Consider the following 19,552-nt stretch of genomic DNA (forward strand, 5'->3'; position numbering starts at 1 on the left):
CACAAGACGCTCGGGAGTTCACGCAGGTCTTCCGGTTTCAGGTAAGGTTACTCATTAAGCAAGCATGGTTCACTGAACCACCAACAGGACACATGCAAAACAACATTGTGGGCAGCAAAATTGTCCACATAATCCAAATTTACCATTGAAGCACTGAATCCATTTTCTCCTCTCGTCTCTCTGGCCACCTACATCAAACATACTGGGAGGGAAGAGAAAAATAACATTTTAAGAGACTTCTGTATGATCCAATGTGTGAAGGTGCCTATTTAACTCAAACATGTCTTGATCTCAAAACATATCTTATTTGTCACATGCGCTGTAGACTATATCGTGAAATGCTTACTTATACAAGCCCTTAACCAATAATGCAGTTTGAAGAAAATATTTACAAAATAAACATTTTCACAAAATAACAATAACAAGACTATATACAGGGGGTACCTGCACCGAGTCAATGTGCGGGGTACAGGTTAGTCGAGGTACACATCATGGACAAATTGAAATGGACAGCGTGGTGAAGAAGGCGCAATAGCGCATCTTCAACCACAGGAAGCTGAAGAAATTGGGCTTGTCACCTAAATCACACAAACTTTACAGATGCACAATCGAGAGCATCCTGTCGGGCTGTATTGCCGCCTGGTACGGCAACTGCACCACCCTTAACCGCACCGCCCTTAACCGCAAGGCTCTCCAGAGGGTAGTGAGGTCTGCACAACACATCACCGGGGGCAAACTACCTGCCCTCCAGAACACCTACACCACCTGATGTCACAGGAAGGCCATAAAGATCATCAAGGACAACAACCACCCGAGCCACTGCCTGTTCACCCCGCTATAATTCAGAAGGCGAGGTCAGTACAGGTGCATCAAAGCTGGGACCGAGAGACTGAAAAACAGCTTCTATCTCAAGGCTGACTGTTATACAGCCATCACTATCAGAGTGGCTGCTGCCAACACACTGACTCAAATCTCTGGCCACTTTAATAAAAGGTATCACTTAGTCACTTTAAATAACGCCACTTTATTAATGTGTACATATACTACATTACTCATCTCATAACTAAAACTGTATTCTTTACCATCTACTGCATCTTGACTATGCCGCAGAGCAATATATTTATATGTACAGTTGAAGTCGGAAGTTTACATACACTTAGGTTGGAGTCATTAAAACTTGTTTTTCAACCACTCCACACATTTCTTGTTAACAAACTATAGTTTTGGCAAGGCGGTTAGGACATCTACTTTGTGCATGACAAGTAATTTTTCCAACAATTGTTTACAGACTAATCATTTCACTTATAATTCACTGTATCACAATTCCAGTGGGTCAGAAGTTTACATACACTAAGTTGACTGTGCCTTTAAACAGCTTGGAAAATTCCAGAAAATGATGTCATGGCTTTAGAAGCTTCTGATAGGCTAATTGACATCATTTGAGTCAATTGGAGGTGTACCTGTGGATATATTTCAAGGCCTACCTTCAAACTCAGTGCCTCTTTGCTTGACATCATGGGAAAATCTAAAGAAATCGGCCAAGACCTCAGAAAAATAAATTGTAGACCTCCACAAGTCTGGTTCATCCCTGGGAGCAATTTCCAAACGTCTGAAGGTACCATGTTCATCTGTACAAACAATAGTACACAAGTATAAACACCATGGGGCCACGCAGCCGTCACACCGCTCAGGAAGGAGACGCATTGTCTCCTAGAGATGAACGTACTTTGGTATGAAAACTGCAAATCAATCCCAGAACAACAGCAAAGGACCTTGTGAAGATGCTGGAGGAAACCGGCACAAAAGTATCTATATCCACAATAAAACAAGTCCTATATCAACATAACCTGAAAGGCCGCTCAACATGGAAGAAGCCACTGCTCCAAAACCGCCATAAAAAAGCCAGACTACGGTTTGCAACTGCACATGGGGACAAAGATCATACTTTTTGGAGAAATGTCCTCTGGTCTGATTAAACAAAAATAGAACTGTTTGGCCATAATGACCATCGTTACGTTTGGAGGAAAAAGGGGGATGCTTGCAAGCCGAATAACCCCATCCCAACCGTGAAGCACGCGGATGGCAGCATCATGAGGAACAACAATAGATGGCTTCATGAGGGAGGAAAAAATATGTGGATATATTGAAGTAACATCTCAAGACATCAGTCAGGAAGTTAAAGCTTGGTCGCAAATAGGTCTTCCAAATGGACAATCGCCCCAAGCATACTTCTAAAGTTGTGGCAAAATGGCTTAAGGACAACAAAATCAAGGTATTGGAGTGGCCATCACAAAGCCTTGATCTCAATCCTATAGAAAATGTGTGGGCAGAACTGAAAACACGTGTGCGAGCAAGGAGGCCTACAGACCTGACTCAGTTACACTAGCTCTGTCAGGAGGAATGGGCTAAAATTTACCCAACTTATTGTGGGAAGCTTGTGGAAGGCTACCTGAAATGTTTGACCCAAGTTAAACAATTTTAAAAAGGCAATGCTACCAAATACTAATTGAGTGTATGTAAACTTCTGACCCACTGGGAATGTGATGAAAGAAATGAAAGCTGAAATAAATCATTCTCTCTACTATTATTCTTAAAATAAAGTGGTGATCCTGACTGACCTAAGACAGGGAATTATTACTAGGATTAAATGTCAGGAATTGTGAAAAACTGAGTTTAAATGTATTTGGCTAAGGTGTAAGTAAACTTCAGACTTCAACTGTACATATTCTTATTCATCCCTTTACATGTGTGTGTATATAAGGTAGTTGTTGTGAATTTGTTAGATATTACTGCATTGTCGGAACTAGAAGCACAAGCATTTCGCTACACTCACATTAACATCTGCTCACACATAATGTGTATGTGACCAATACAATTAGACTTGATTGGACTTGAATATAGTGCCTTCAGAAAGTATTCAGATCCCTTGACTTTTGTTACACTACAGCCTTATTCTAAAATTGCTGAAAAACATTTCTCATCAATCTGCACATAATACCCCATAAAGACAAAGCTATTTTTTTGTTGACATTTTAGCTCATTTACAGCATTGAGCCTTCATGCGTAAGATGATACAAGCTTGACACACCTGTATTTGGTGAGTGTCTCCCATTCTACTCTGCAGTTCCTCTCGCTCTTGGTCAGGTAGAATGGTGAGAGTCACTGCACAGCTATTTTCAAGTCTCTCCAGAGATGTTTGATCGGGTTCAGGTCCAGGCTCTGGCTGGAACACTCAAGGACATTCAGAGACTTGTCACAAAGCCACTCCAGCGTTGTCTTGGCTGTGTGCTTAGGGTCATCGCCCTGTTGGAAGGTGAACCTTTGCCCCTGTCTGAGCTCCTGAGCGCTCTGGAGCAGTTTAAAAAAAATCAGGATCTCTGTACTTTACACCGTTCATCTTTACACTGATCCTGATTAGTCTCCCAGTCCCTGCCTCTGAAAAACATCCCCACAGCATTATGCTGACACCACCATGCCTCCCCGTAGGGATGGTGCCAGGTTTCCTCCAGACGTGACACTTGGCATTCAGGCTAAAAAGTTCAATCTTGGTTTCATCAGACCAGATGCCTTTTGGCAAACTCCAAGTGGGATGTCATGTGCCTTTTACTGAGGAGTGGCTACCATCTGGCCACTCTACCATAAAGGCCTGTTTTGTGCAGTGCTGCAGAGATGTTTGTCCTTCTGGAAGGTTCTCCCATCTCCACAGAAAAACTCTGTCAGTGACCATTGGGTTCTTGGTCACCTCCCTGACCAAGGCCCTTCTCCCTCGATTTCTCAGTTTGGCCGGGTGGCCAGCTCTAGGAAGAGTCTTGGTGGTTCCAAACGTCTTCCATTTAAGAATGATGGAGGCATCTGTTCTTTGGGACCTTCAATGCTGCAGAAATGTTTGGTACCCTTCCCCAGATCTGTGTCTCAACACAATCCTGTCTCGGAGCTCTACAGAGAATTCCTTCGACCTCATGGGTTGGTTTTTGCTCTGAAATGCACTGTCAACTGTGGGACTTTACATAGACATTCCAATCATGTCCAGTCAATTGAATTTACCACAGGTGGACTCCAATCAAGTTGTAGAAACACCTCAAGGACGATCAGTGGAAACAGGATGTACCTGAGCTCAATTTCGAGTCTCATAGCAAAGGGTCTGACTATTTATGTAAATAAGGTTTCTGTTAATACATTCAATTTTTTTTCGAGAGAGAGACTTGTTTTCGCTTTGCCATTATGGGGTATTGTGTGTAGATTGATGAGGAAAACATTTAATTTAATCCATTTTAGAATAAGGCTGTAACGTAACAAAAGGTGGAAAAAGTCAAGGGTCTGAATACTCTCCGAATGCACTGTAGGTGACTTATAGTATAGGGATTTCTCAATAAAGACCTTGCAATACAGTTGACTAGACTAGTTTTCTACATGGAGTGATGATGGAAACAGAGCTCCTGTGGGTAAAGCTAACCACTACAGTAAACCACTTGGCAGTATGTTGAGTTCCTGTGTCGTGGTGTTCTAGAGCAGATACTGCTTTCCTATTTAGTGTGCATACGTTAGACAAAATGGTAATCTCATCAAGGAGCAACGGTCTGACCCCACATTAGAAGAGTTGCGTGACCAAATTGTGCTTGTGGAACAGTTTAGAGTGTCGCCCATGGCCATTTTCTCCAAGATGATGTCCTGATGAGAAAGTGGGTACCTCAGTAGTTTTGTGGGGGAGGCTATTAGTCAGGTTGTTGTACCAGTTAAGTTGTGTGAGTTGGTGCTGAAAACTTTCCACGAGGATGTTGCTGGTCATCTGGGTGTGAGGAAAACCTACAATAGCATACTGAGACATTTATTTTGGCCTAGGTGAAAGAGGGATGTTTCTGCGTTCATCAAAACCTGTCAATTAACGGGTAAACCTACTCAAGCTATTAAGCCGGTACTGCTGTTTCCTATTCCCGTAGTCAGCCAGCCTTTTGAGTAGCTGATTGTTGACTGTGTTGGCCCTCTGCCTCGCTCTAAGGTAGTAGTTACCTGTTCACTGTGATATGTCAGACCACTAGGTTTCCTGTTGCCTATCCGGTCTATCACAACTAAGTCCGTGCTAAAAGCTTTGACTCAGTTTTTCGCTGTTTGGAATCCATAAGTTTATTCAGAGTGACCAAGGTTCTAATTTGTTTAGTGCCTGGAACGTTTCCATTAAACACGTCTTTGTTGAGAGCTTATTGTACGGAGATGGATAAGGATTGGGAGGAGGGGTTGCCATGGTTACCGTTAGCCACCAGGGAGGTTTCACAGGAGTGCACAGGTTTCAGTCCAAAGGACCTAGTGTTCGGACATAGTGTACGTGGGCTTCTAGCAGTGCTCCAGGATGAATGGAAGTCTCCTAAGCCACCTCAGTCCTGTTATCCTATGAGTGTGATTTCCGGCGCCGCCTGTATGCCGCTGGTGAGATGGCCAAAGAGAAGCTATCATCTTCACAGGGGAGGATGAAAGGAATATTTGATCGGCGAGCTGAGCCTCGTCACCTGGACTAAAGTGACCAGGTTCTTGCTCTGCTGCCAATTGTTGGTTCTCCTTTTCAAGCCAAGTTTAAGGTCCATATACGGTTGTGTGTCAGTGCACTGAGCAAAACTATCTAGTTGCCACTCCGGGAACGGAGGGAAAAAAAGCACCATCTGTGTCATGTCAATCTGCTAAAACCCTACTACACACGTTCCTCTGGGGACGAAGAGTGGGAGCTTGCAGAGGACGGTAAACCTGTTATTTTGGCCAATACTGTTACATTGCTGGGTCCTTTCTGTCATGCTATGTCTGTGCATGGTGAGGAGGATGTCCTTGGTCCTGACTATTGTGTACTGCAGGGTAGATACAGAAAAATACAGAGTCACTGGATGTTTTGGAAAGCCTTCTTGCTCATCTACCTGCTGATAGGCGAGACAAGTTGGCCAGTCTGAGTTTTCCAGTTTTGTTTTCTGATACACCAACATGTACAAACGTAATAGAACACGATATTGATGTTGGGGATGCTGACCCCATCCGTCAGCGGTTCTATAGTTTCTTCAGAGAAACGGCGTTATCTGGATGCTGAGATCGGGTACATGCTGGAGAATGAAATTGCAGAGCCTTCTTTCTCCAGCTGGGCTTTCTCCCTGTATCTTGGTCAGTAAACCGGATGGGACAAACAGATATTGTACGGACTACCATAAGGTAAACAGTGTCACTAAGCCAGATTCATTTCCTCTTCCTCGGATGGAGGACTGCGTCGATCAGGTCGGAGCAGCGAGGTTTGTGAGCAAGTTTGACCTATTAAAGGGCTATTGGCTGGTGCCACTGAAGCATAGGGCTTGGGAAAGCTCTGCCTTTGTTACACCTTCAGGTCTGTACACCTATTTGGTTATGAGTTTCGGCCTGCGTAACGCACCTGACACTTTTCAGCGCCTTAGGAATAGGGTTGTCTTCGGTCTAGTCGGGTGCGCTGCTTATCTGGACGATGTAGTGGTTTATGCAGATATTTGGGAGGAGCATCTGGCCTGTATTCAAGCCTTGTTCGACCGGCTGGCTGCGGATTCCCTCAAATCTGGCAAAATGCGAGTTTGTAACTTGGTAAGGTGGTTGGGCAGGGTGAAGTGTGTCCTGTTTGGTGGTAGCTACTGATACTTTTCCACCGCCAACCACTAAAAAGGAACTGATGCGTTTCTTGGGAATGATAGGTTATTTCCATAGATTTTGCAGAAACTTCTCTACCGTAGTCGCTCCCCTGAAAGATTTTCTGAAAGCTATGGCGGTTTACATCAGGTCTCCTCTCTGTCAACAGGCTTTTGAAGATGAAAAGAGGTTACTTACCTCAACTCCGGTGCTGGCTGCTCCTCGTGTGGATTTGTCATTTACCTTGCAGGTGGATGCAAGCAGATGTGTCTGGTGTTGAGAGGCCTGTTAGTTAAGTTTCCAAGAAGTTTAATTGTTATCAGTTCAACTTCTCCGTGTCGGAAAAACAATCGCTAGCACTCATAGGCGCTACGACAATTCGAGGTGTAGGTCGGGATGGGTGTAGTACCTATTGCTGTCTACATTGACCATAACCCTCTCACCTTCTTGAGGTCTATGATGGTCTATGATGTGTGCTATCCTGAGGATAATGAGATGGTGTTTGTTTTTACAGGCATTCCATCTGGATGTGCGACACATGTCGTTGCTGACACACTCTCGTGCGCCCTGTTAACATGCGTTCTCATACGCGTTGTCCCCGAGTGTGTATGCCAGTCGTCCACGTGACCGGCCACTGTTTATTTTGTGTTGTCCTGTTGTGCCTGTCTTCTGTTCCCTGCTGTCTTCATTTTTTTCTTTCCTTTTAAAAGGTTGCTTCCTGTGCGCAAAGGTTGCTGAGTTCTGGGGAGGCTGAGGTGGGCTGGGGCAGTTGGGTAGCGTTTACCTGGGCTAGGGTCTGTCCCGGGGATAAATACACCTTTCCCCCCATACATTGAGGAGACTCTCTCCACGCAGACGCGGTGTGGTTTTTGGTATTTTGGAGCTTCTTTGTGTTCATTTGTTTTGGCACCTCTCAACACCCCTCATTATCACCATCTATGCAGTCATCCACTCACTTACACTACACACAAAAAATGTTATTTGTATATAGTTTACTTTTTAAAATATATTTTTGTTACTTCTTTATCTCTGCGTTGTCTCTCTCTTTGTTACGGAATACGAGCCGGTTCGTAACAAACTGAAATGAAAAACAACCCTAAGTGACCAAAAGGTGGGGACATTTCCAATATAATATGAAACCACAATGGCCATTTACAGTACACTGTTTATACAGTTAATAAAACAGACAACAATGGGCACCATAACATCACAATAAAGGGGACACTTACTGAAAGTTCACTTTGTCGACTTGAAATCTTGTTTCGAAAATCCCTGAAGTCAAAACTCTGCAGCGAAGCAAGTCCTGGGGTTTAAAACAAGAGGAGCGTAGAGATGAAGATATGCACTAAAGGAATGAGTAGAAAAGAGAGGTAGAGAGAGCGAGAGACGGAAAGACTAAAAGTGTATGATGTTTTCCTACACAGTGCTTATTGATTAAGCAATACAGTTACAGCTATGGTTGGTAACATTTGGCATGTCATTTTATCACTACATTTTTAGCCATGCTCTAGAGCGTTGAAAAGTAATCTTACCTGATCTGTTGGTGTGTAGTCATTCGACCTCACCGACTCAATTCTGTCCAAGAAGCTGCAAAACACAAAACATCATAATATGACACTGGACTGGATCTTAAGAACAGTAAATATCACTGTCATTACAGTAGATACAGCTTAAGATCTGACTCTACACATTTAAACTAAGAAAAGGAACTAATGCAGGCACTAGCATAGAACCATATCCAGAATATATGTCATCACATAGAGCAGAACTATATTGTAAGATATAGAATGGAGCCCAATCTATCCACTGTATTTCTATCTATAGCCTTTTGAATGTTTCACCTCAGTACATAGCTAAATCCCTATGACAACGGACTAGAATACTACTGTAGGGGTGATCCCAGCACTGCACCATCCTTCCCCAGCAGAGGGCATCAGAGTACATCCCCCACCTATTTATGTCCCCCTTTTCCTGTCCCATTACATAAGACCGCAATTAGTTCCTGCCAGAGCTAGACGAGAGCCTCTCGCTCTGGTGTGCACTGTGCATGAGCTGTATGTTCCCTGGGTGTGTGTGAGTGTGTGTCCCCGCGGTAGAAGAGACGGGGGGAAAGACACACACACACACACAGGGCAGCCTGTAACCACTGAACAGCATGGTGATATCACCAGCACTGTCACCAGTCTAAACCAGCAGATACCACACTACAAATCCCTATTCTGTTCTGTTCTATTCCGTTCCGTTCTATTGTATTCTAGGAAGCAGCCACAACACAGCGCAGTTCTGTACAGGTTTATTTGACGTTGCGTTTTTACCTCAGAATTCAGTTCTAGGAACTGACTGATATGTAGGTCTTTGTGTGATGACAATGATCACACTATGAGCCTTAGGGAAGTCCAACTGACTCAGTCCTCATCTCTAAGTACCTAGAAAAGAGCCAATCGGGTATATTATAAAGTTATTTAACCAGTCACTGTTCACAGACAGTTGGATCCACTAAAACCTTTATTTTACTGTAAAGAAAGAACCAGTTAGTTACTGAGATTCAGAATGTACAGCGTATGATATAAAAAAAGGTAATAACCGTTTTGGTTTATATTGGAATTATTCAAACTAGCACCTGTAGGCATCATTTGGTACAAGGCAGTTACCAATATAATTCTTTAGCAAGTACCATAGTTAATAAATTGTTAACAAACACCTGATACAAGTGCCAGATTGTTTACACAAAAAAACACAAACAAAAAAAGTGCCCTCCTCTGGAGTTTGGGCCTGTAAACGCTACAGCAACACAGCCAAGTTTCATAATGAATTATCCATGACTGTAAGTGACCCGCCCCCATCATCCCCTGCTACCAACACTCCGCTAGGTTGACCTGTTAATCCACAAACAGACCAATGCTGCCCTGCTTTTTTGCCCATAGCCTTGTCCATAGCCTAGATCTACTGGACTGATGCTATTAAATTGGTTGAATGGAAAGATGGAATCAATAGTTTCCACATTTTGAGTGGCTGTTGGGGTTGATGTGAAAATCTGGTCGGTCACCAAAACAACACAACGTACAGGGAATGTCTTTCTCAGAGCCTGACAGTTCCAAATAACAGGCAAAGAAATAGAGATCTTTTTCCAATGGATCTGGACGGCCTATACTGTAGTCTTTTCTACTTCTATTAATCAATTGAAGAAAATGGCTGTATTTTATGCCAGAAGTTATGGTATAAAGGCAAATATGTACGCTTGAGGAGTTTGAACCCATTTCACACTAGGAACACTAGGATGCTGAAATGTTACATTTGTACTTTGTCATTTAGTAGATGCTATTATCCACAGCAACTTAGAGTAGTGAGTTCATACATTTTCATACTTTTTGCATACAGGTCCCCCATGGGAATAGAACCCACAACCCTGGCGTTGCAAGCACCATGCTCTACCAACTGAGCCCCCCCCCCCCCCCCCCCACACACACACACATTCTCAGTTACACACCAGAGCAGTACACTAAAATAGCTCTGTCTGGTTCTAGTGTTACATGTCTGAATAGCTGCTGGGTGTTTATGTGTGTGAGTCTGGCCTGCTTATCTCTGGCTCTGCCAGAAAACGACAGAAATTTACACGACTCCTATATTCCTGGTAGCAGCAGTCGTTTAACATGACGAACTCCATCTCCATCCAGGTCTGTGTCTGAAATTAAACCCTAACCCTATAGTGTACTACTTTTCACCAAAGCCCAGCTCTGGTCCAAATGAATGCTAGTCTGAAATTATAGACCCTATTTTCATAAAGTGTGCACTATCTTTGACCTATATGGGCTCTGGTCAAAAGTAGTGCACTATATAGGAAATAGGTTGCCATTGATGTCTAGGGGGGAAATGAGGGAAGAACATGAAGATTTAGTTGACAAGATTGATGTTAGGAGTCTTAGTGTTACTAGAAGCTATGATAGGCACTCTCGTTCTACCTGGCAATAGAGAGTTTATACGAGGAAAGACGGGGCCATTTTGCATCCAGACACACACACACACACACACACACACACACACACACACACACACACACACACACACACACACACACACACACACACACACACACACACACACACACACACACACACACACACACACACACACACACACACACACACACACACACAGCTGCAGGGGAGCTGGGGCTAAAAATATCCCTGGGAATGGATCCGCTCCGAAAGAGACAGATTATACAAGCCCCGAGCGGGCATATAAACACACACATACACACACTAGAGCTGGGACGATAAACTGAACATTTTCGACACGGACCATCACAGGCATTTTGCTGATATTGTTCATTACGATAAGTAGCTCTATGCTAGGGAAATTGTTAAAATGGTCAATTGATGGAGAAAACCATCAAACTAGTAGTAGTAGTAGTAGTAGTAGTAGTAGTAGTAGTTGATCTTGCTACCATGGAAAGGTAAATCTGTCTATTTGTGGAAAAATCGCCCTTATTAATTATTTAGTCATATCCCAGTTTACTCATTTACTTATGGCCCTGCCTACATGGAACAACTTTTTAAAATTATATGACTAAAAAAATATCCCATTTTATTTGAAACGGCAAACCTGACAAAATTAAAACGACCTATTTATATAATGCATATGAATTTGGAGGGCCAAACTGATTAAATATTAAAGCATTAAACCTCTAACTAAAAGCTTCAGTCATACAAAAGTTAATCCGAACTGGTTCTCCAGCAGATTATTAAGAATGGCTCACCTAAGGTTCAAAAATAGCCTCTTTCCCTTCATTCAGATTACAACCTCTAACTTAATTTGACAATTAAATAATCTCCAAAATATAGCTTTTTTTAAGCCATAGAAAAGCTGATTGCAATTTCAGTTTAATCCACCATAAAAGACTGAACAAACACTGCAACAATTATGGTTAAACTCAAATATACCAATTGTTTTTTTTATCAAACATAATTTTTTAGATATGATTTTTGTTACTGTAAAAATCTTTGTCAATTATATCATAAATAAGACTGTTGGAGTTGTCATGGCATGCAGCTAAAAATGGAGGAGGAAAGTAGAAGAAGCTAGTGAACTTGTCAGCCCTGCATTAAAGACTAAAATTGGTGAAATGTTTTAGTTGAGATAAATAAAAAAAGCATACCAGTTCCACATAAAGACCAGGAAAGTGACAGCTACGCCATACAAGCTAAATAGTTTGAAAGAGCTTTGCGATGTGCCGATTCCATCGCCCATGGTTTATAAACTGATACACAAATATGTTTGTTTTTCAATTTCAATTATAAAAAATAATTCTAACCAATAGAATGTTATGTATATGGAGGATGCAACACAACAATTACCTAATGCTAACTCTGCAAATACCACAGCTGGGTGACTTGAAAAGCCATATTAATTTGATCACTAATATAATAATACTCTTTGTAAAAATGGTCATCTTTCATTTACAATCTGTAGAAACTGAGAATAGAAAGGTTTAGAACTTTTGTCAAACATCACAGAACATTTGAAAAGATATATGGCAAATCTAAATCAACTCTGGATGGTTTTCAGACATGGATGGGAGGGGTTGAGGGTAGCTGAAGGAGGGGAAAATAATAACGAAAGAAAACATTAAGAAAAATATAAAAAATTATATGGGATTGGAAATACAGACAATTACATTAGAAACCACAATTTATCTGCAATTTTAAAGCTGACTACCCCCCCCCCCCAAAAAAATGGTAAAATAAAAAGTAGTAGTAGTTTAAAGGATAATTTGTGCACTGCATATTAATGTTATAAAACATTCTATTTGGGGAAGTACAGCTCAGCACATACACTGCGCAGGCCCCACCAGTTTGACACACATACGCACAAATGACTAGATTTATAGACACACTTTTGAGAAACTGCTCATGGAGAGAGAGAAAAAGCGAGAGAGAAGGAGAGAGAGGTCTGTATCTCTACAGTTGGTCCAATCACTAACTTCCATAAATAAAACAGGGACGGAAATAGAAGCAGAGCCGTGATAGGATGTTTGATTTATCCAAAAGGAACAGGGCCAGCTTCTTGACTCTTAACTGACCGAACCCAGCAGACGGCTAGGCTGTTTGTGTTATTCCTCTAGTGGCCACTGGGTGGCACACCCTCTGACTGAGATGGGTGAAGCCAGAGCACCTCCTTTAGTGACTGACTGTGCCTGCTCTGAGCTGCAGCTGGGTTGCCATGGCAACCTCTGTCAGCTGGTTCGATAGAGAGCGCTCCTCCTCTTCCTTAGCTGGCTTGCGCTCACTCACACACAACCATAGGCAATGAAACAATCACAAACAAACCCACACATCTACAATAGCCTAGATCAGAATAAAATGTAAACAAAGACACACTCGCGAGTACACACACACACATCTCTTGCCCTGCACCACACTCTCCTACTCCACCTCGGGAGGAATGCAAGCATGTCAAAATTCAGTCCAACAATATGAGAAAAGAAGCCATAACAGCTGGGCCTAGCTGACTGGGGAGAGAAGTCATAAACTAGCCAAAGAATCACAGTGTACATCACACACCGTCTTCAGATTTTATCTGGCTACCAACATCTGCACATGGACAAACAATGACCAAAAGATATGTAGGGAATGATGAAGGTAAACTAGAGCAGGAATGAACTGACGAGGACCAAGTGGTAGAGAAGGACGGGCCTACTCTATCCTCCATTTTAGATTAATTACCAGCAGTGAATTTCAAACACAGATACAACCCAAAAAAAGCAGGGAGGTTTTCCAATACCTTGCAGGGCACCTATTGGTAGATGGGTCATCAATACAGTCAGTATCAGTATCAATACACCGAGTCACTACAAAGATACAGGTGTCCCTCCTAACTCGGTTGCCGGAGAGGGAGGAAAACTCTGGATTTCACCATGAGGCCAATAGTGACTTTAAAACAATTACATATTTTAATTGCTAGGATTGGAGAAAACTGAGGATGGATCAACAACATTGTAGTTACACTACATTACTAAATAATTGACAGAGTGAAAAGAAGCTATATAGTATAGTTGCCATTTGGGGCCTATATACAGAAGTTGCCGTACACATTAGTCAAACCAGAGTTAAATATATATATGTATATAATCCTAAAGCGCAGCATGTCTGCTGATCATGCAGTAGGTGTGTGTGTGTTTGCCTGTGCTATATGACTATAGCAAATGCTCTGTGTATGTAGCCTGTTTGGGGCCGTCCCCTCCACTTTCCTAAAACAGCTAGCTTTCACGTCTCCTACACACACACACACACACACACACACACACACACACACACACACACACACACACACACACACACACACACACACACACACACACACACACACACACACACACACACACACACACACACACACACACACACACACACACACACACACACACTCCTGAGTGACAGAGGGGGGGTGGAAGGCACTGGGGGCTCCCTATCACTGATGAGGCTTCACACAAGGATGAGCAGACTGAGCACACACACACCTCAAAAGGCCTACCGATCCCTCTTCACGACCATCACAAATGTGCATGTGCCTGTGCTGCTATAATCAGAGACGGTGTCACAATGAGATCCTCTCAAGGCCTTCTGCCCGTGAACAGAAGAAGCTTCTGTGAACCGTAGGGTTGGAGTGTTTGGCAGGACTGTGTGAGTGCACAAGCCAAGCTATGTGTATGTGCACGTCTCTCGGTCTGAGTGTAGGTGTGTGTGTGTTTATGCTAGTGTGTGCACTGCAGACCACCTCATATGTGTAAGTAGTACAGTCTTTGTGTCTGTTAATCTGCCAAACACCATGGAATACTATCTAGTATGTGTGCAGACCACCTCGGTGGCATAGTCCCTCCCTCCCTCTCTCTCTCTCTCTCTCTCTCTCTCCTTCTGTGGCTGACCTTCCTTTGTTTAGAGCCTATTGGTGGGTTTCTCCCTTTGATTTGGCCATGCAGCCATGTGACCCTGTAGCCAGTTTGTGCTCGGCAGCACAGAGCGGCTAAAAATAGCTCCAGCTTGCCCCGGCTCCACAGCTCGTTTACATAAGCTCTGAGGAAGGGGGAGGAGAGACCCCGTGGAGAAGAGGGGAGAAGGGGATGAGGGAGGACAGGAGCATTGTACAGAAGTCCACAGGCGGTGGCTGGGGCCTAAAATGTAGCCCTGCTGCTCTGCCCTTCTCTTCCTTCCTTAAGAGCTCCCTCTTTTTCACTCTCTCCAGTCTTCTCTCTGTACTCGTGGGCTGGGGCCTGGTGCACGCACATGTACAGACTGACACAGAAACACATACACAAACACACTCTAGATGCAGACACCCTGCTGCCTGTGCCTCTGTACCTTGTGCTAGCTAGCGCTATAGGGAGGTGCTCTACTTGACCTCATTTAACATAGCTGCTTTGAAACAGGAGGCATTACCTAGGCCTAGATTCAATCAGATCAAGCTTTCACCGGCGATAGCAGACACCCGCATAGCGGATGTTGTGGCTGTGTTGGTGCCGACAAATCAGAGAGCAGCTACTCCTGATCATTGTCACAGCCACACCCGTCCCACTTTTGTTAGAAGTTCAGAATGAGAAAGTGTAGGCTATATATTGTAGACATAATTATGCTCAAATGTAATATTAATTCAACAAAATAATGAGAATTTCTATCATCCTAATCAAGGTATAGATTACATCTCACATTCCAGTTTTCAAACTTGTAAAGAACGCTGCATGGGATTTCTGTTAATGTGACTGCGTACAGCCAATGGCAATTTCCGCTTTAGGTATAATGCCGGGAGCCACTTTTGGATTTCTCAGCTCTAACTCTGTTCCTCATCAGACACCTCCAAAACCAGCGCTATGCGGATGTTGGCTAAAGCTGATCTTATTGAATCGAGCCCCTAGTCTGTCCTTATGGTGATATGTTCCTCTGCTGCTAAGCACAACCAATCACACCTCACAGATGTGTCAAAGTACCAAATCAACCAAACTACAGGTGTAGGATCTTAATTTGATCACTTTTGTTGCTGAGAATTGTCCTGCAATGCAGGAAATGCAGATGAGCATCGTGATTAACATAAAATCACTGAAAACCCACACTAACAGTATTGCACTTTTCATGTAGCCTAATTTTTGGCCAACTAATATCCTAACCACTGATCAAGCAACATTATGAACTAAAATGTTCAAATCCTGTTGCTGCAGGATTATTTTGCTGTGACAATATTGGTCAAATTAAAGTCTTACACCTGTAGCTTGTATCGTGCCGGAGTAACGTCTGTAGTCCTAAACTCTACTAAACTGTCATAGGATGTCATAAGTTGATACAGTAAGCATTCACTTGTGAAAAAAGGATCCATATCAGGGGATATCTTTACATTACATGTTTTTGATATTCTAGAAAATACAGACCATTTCCAAATGCATATTTAGAGTTGTGGATTTGCACCATATCCTTACAAATTATGAATCCAGATGTGTCTTATACATGTACTGTGCCTTTCGAAATTGTTACATTCTAAATGTTTTAATTGAGATTATGTCACTGGCCTACACACAATATCCCATAATTTCAAAGTGATGTTTTTCAAAAGTTTCAATAAAGTAATTAAATTTTAAAAGCTTAAAATGTATTGAGTCAATAAGTATTCAACTATACTTTTTATATGGCAAGCCTAAATAAGTTCAGGAGTAAAAAAATGTGCTTAACAAGTCACATGGACTCTGTGTGCAATAAATGTGTTCAACAGGATTTTTAAATGACTACCTCATCTCTGTACCTTACACATACAATTATCTGTAAGATCAAGCAGTGAATTTCAAACACAGATTCAACTAAAAAGACCAGAGAGGTTTTCCAATGCCTTGTAAAGAAAGGCACCTATTGGTATATGGGGAGGGGACCTGGCATTGAATATCCCTTTGAGCATGGTGAAGTTATTAATTACACTTTGGATGGTGTGTCAATACACCCAGTCATTACAAAGATACAGGTGTCCTTCCTAACTCAGTTGCCGGAGAGGAAGGAAACCGCTCAGGGATTTCATCCTGAGGCCAATGGTGACTTTAAAACAAATTACATAGTTTTCTCCAAACACAGCAATTAAACTCAGGATGGATCAACAACGTTGTCGTTACTCCACAATACTAAAGAATTGACAGAGTGAAAAGGAAGCTTGTACAGAAAAATATTCCAAAACATGCATCCTGTTTGCTACAAGGCACTAACGTAATACTGCAAACAACATGGCAAAGCAAAAGTGTTGTATTGGATTTGCGCCAAACATATCTACATATTTTCAAGAATAGTGGTGGCTGCATCATGTTATGTGTATGTATGCTTGTAATCATTAAGGACTGGGTGTTAAGGATAAAAAAAGAAAACCTTGTTCAGTCTGCTTTCCACCTGACACTGGGAGATTAAGTAACCTTTTAGCAGGATAATAACCTAAAACACAAGGCCAAATCTACACTGGAGTTGCTTACCAAGAAGACAGTGAATGTTCCTGAGTAGGCGAGTTACAGTTTGACTCAAAATCTGCTTGAAAAGCTATGGTAAGACCTAAAAAAAAATGGCTGTCTAGCAACACTCAACAACCAATTTTTTAAATAATATTGTGCAAATACTGTGCAATCCAGGTGTGCAAATCTCTTACAGATTTACCCAGAAAGAGACAGCCGAAATTGCTGCTGCTGGTGATTCTAACATGTATTGACTCAGGGATGTGAATACTTAAGTAAATGAAAGATTTCTGTATTTCATATTAAAACACAGTTGCAAAAATGTCTAAAAACACGTTTTCACTGTCAATATGGGGTATTGTGTGTAGATGTTAACAAAACATATATTTAATCCATTTTGAATTCTGGCTGTAAATAAGTCAAGGGGTATGAATACTTTCTGAAGGCACTGTATGATATTGGGATTACTCAGAATATTACACATGGACATTTACTATGGCCGGATATTGACTCATTCCATATCCTGAGATATGTGACATCCTATTTTCTCTCTTCATGTTGACAAAAACTGACTGTATACATCACATGTGTTTTCTCAGCACATTCAAGATATGAAGCTATTTTGATTTCAGATATGCTTCTCTTGGCTGAGGTCCATATCCGGATCTTGATGGGATTTTCGATATGCTGAAAATAAGGATCATTTCAGCACATACTCAATAATTTGTCAAAAATAAAATCCATATTTATTATTCACAAATCATTTTTGGATTCAGTCTCGATATCATACATGGTATGGCTGGATATTGACTCATTAGATATCCTAGATCGAGAACATGTCCAGAAAGGCCTATATGAGGAATGACACTGACGCTCAGCCGACACAGTATATTTTCTCAGCACATACAATGCATGGGCTCTTGACTGAGGTCCATATCAGGATCTTGATATGCTAAATAAGGACCATTTCTGATGCTTATGAGTTGAGCACATACCCAATAATTGGACAAATATTAAATCCATATAATTGTTTTTGTTACTCAAATTTCATATTAATACACATTAGACATTGCAAAATGAATAGAATTGCTAAATTCTCTCCACCAACAAGAGGGGTGGGAACAGTTTGTCATGAACAGTATTATTATGATATATGGTCATTTTGATGTATTTAACTGTATATCCAGTATGTGGCCTATGCAGGAGTCCGTACCACCCAGCTGTTGCAAGCACCATGGTCCAATCAGAATGAAAAATAACAACTGCAACTCAATGGTCTTTTAAACAAGTCAGGCAGTCTGCCATTTTGCAGATGCTTTTATCTAAAGTGACTTACAGTCATGTGTACATACACTTCTTGCGTATGGGTGGTCCCAGGAATCGAACCCACTATCCTGGCATTTCACACCTCCGGTGACACCTCTTTGTATAATCTGGAAGAAGTCCAGTGCAATGGCAGAACCACATGAACAGTATGGTAGAACAATGACATAGTGTGATTGAATTCAACTGTACTGAGTAATTGGGCTGCATTGCACATGCTAGGGAGCCCTTGTATCACGGCTGGCAAGCTCATTAGGCAGGATTAGGTGGCCGTCTATGGTGGCAGATTGACACATTTTCTGGGCTAAACTGACCAAGATGCACCTCAAACAACACAGAAAACCTCACAAAATTCTGCAATGACAATTTCTCTCAACCAGTGGCATGTGGGCTTTTTAGGTGAGCACTGATGCCACCCTTTGATTAGCTGTGCCCACTTTGTCAAAGACAGGGGGGAAATGATTTAGCTTGTCTATTCCCAGTGCGTCCTTCCAGGGTGCTGTTGGAGAGATTAATCTTTTTATTTTTTATTTAACTAGGCAAGTCAGTTAAGAATACATTCTTATTTACAATGACAGCCTACCCCCGGCCAAACCCTAACCCGGGCGACACTGGGCCAATTGCGCGCCACCCTATGGGACTCCCAATCACGGCCGGTTGTGATACAGCCTGGAATCTAACCAGGGTCTGTAGTGACGCCTCTAGCACTACGACGCTGCGCCAACATTCCGCCAAAAATGATAAACATAAATCATGTAGCAGATCTAGGACATGGTAGAAAGAGTATGCAACCTTTTCTGTAGCCTACAGGCTGGAGATACATTGTATGAATTACGCTTTTTACATCATGCAGGTTTCTCTGATCAAATAGCCTAAACTTAAATGGCGCTCAATCAAAAAAATAAAAATGTGCTGTCATGTTAACAAACATATCCTAAAAACAGGACAGGTCAAAGTTGAATGAACAATCAACTTTTGTCCAGACGTTTCACCTCATTGTCATGATCAGTGGTTTTAAGTTTGTATCTGTACATTTTTTGACAAGCTGATCATAGTGAAAAAGAAAATACTCTTGCATTTCCCGCTGTGTAAACACATTGCAAATGTGCTCGTGATAACTCCTGATAAAGTTAGGTAGATGATATT

At 42.1% G+C, this 19,552-nt stretch overlaps 1 protein-coding gene across 2 annotated transcripts in view; it reads right to left on the reverse strand.

The window, feature by feature from the left end:
* Positions 1 to 19,552, reverse strand: part of gnal (guanine nucleotide binding protein (G protein), alpha activating activity polypeptide, olfactory type) — a 65,371-nt gene that overhangs the window by 5,718 nt on the left and 40,101 nt on the right. For both annotated transcript variants that reach the window (XM_046355802.1, XM_046355803.1), the window contains exons 6-8: positions 8,154 to 8,208; positions 7,851 to 7,924; positions 144 to 202 (exon numbers count right to left, since the gene is read on the reverse strand). In XM_046355802.1, the coding sequence (XP_046211758.1) occupies positions 144 to 202; positions 7,851 to 7,924; positions 8,154 to 8,208 (188 nt within the window). The remainder of the gene's footprint in view (positions 1 to 143; positions 203 to 7,850; positions 7,925 to 8,153; positions 8,209 to 19,552) is intronic.

Source organism: Oncorhynchus gorbuscha, linkage group LG07 (genome assembly GCF_021184085.1).
Source record: "Oncorhynchus gorbuscha isolate QuinsamMale2020 ecotype Even-year linkage group LG07, OgorEven_v1.0, whole genome shotgun sequence".
In the NCBI taxonomy this organism is placed as follows: Eukaryota; Metazoa; Chordata; class Actinopteri; order Salmoniformes; family Salmonidae; genus Oncorhynchus; species Oncorhynchus gorbuscha.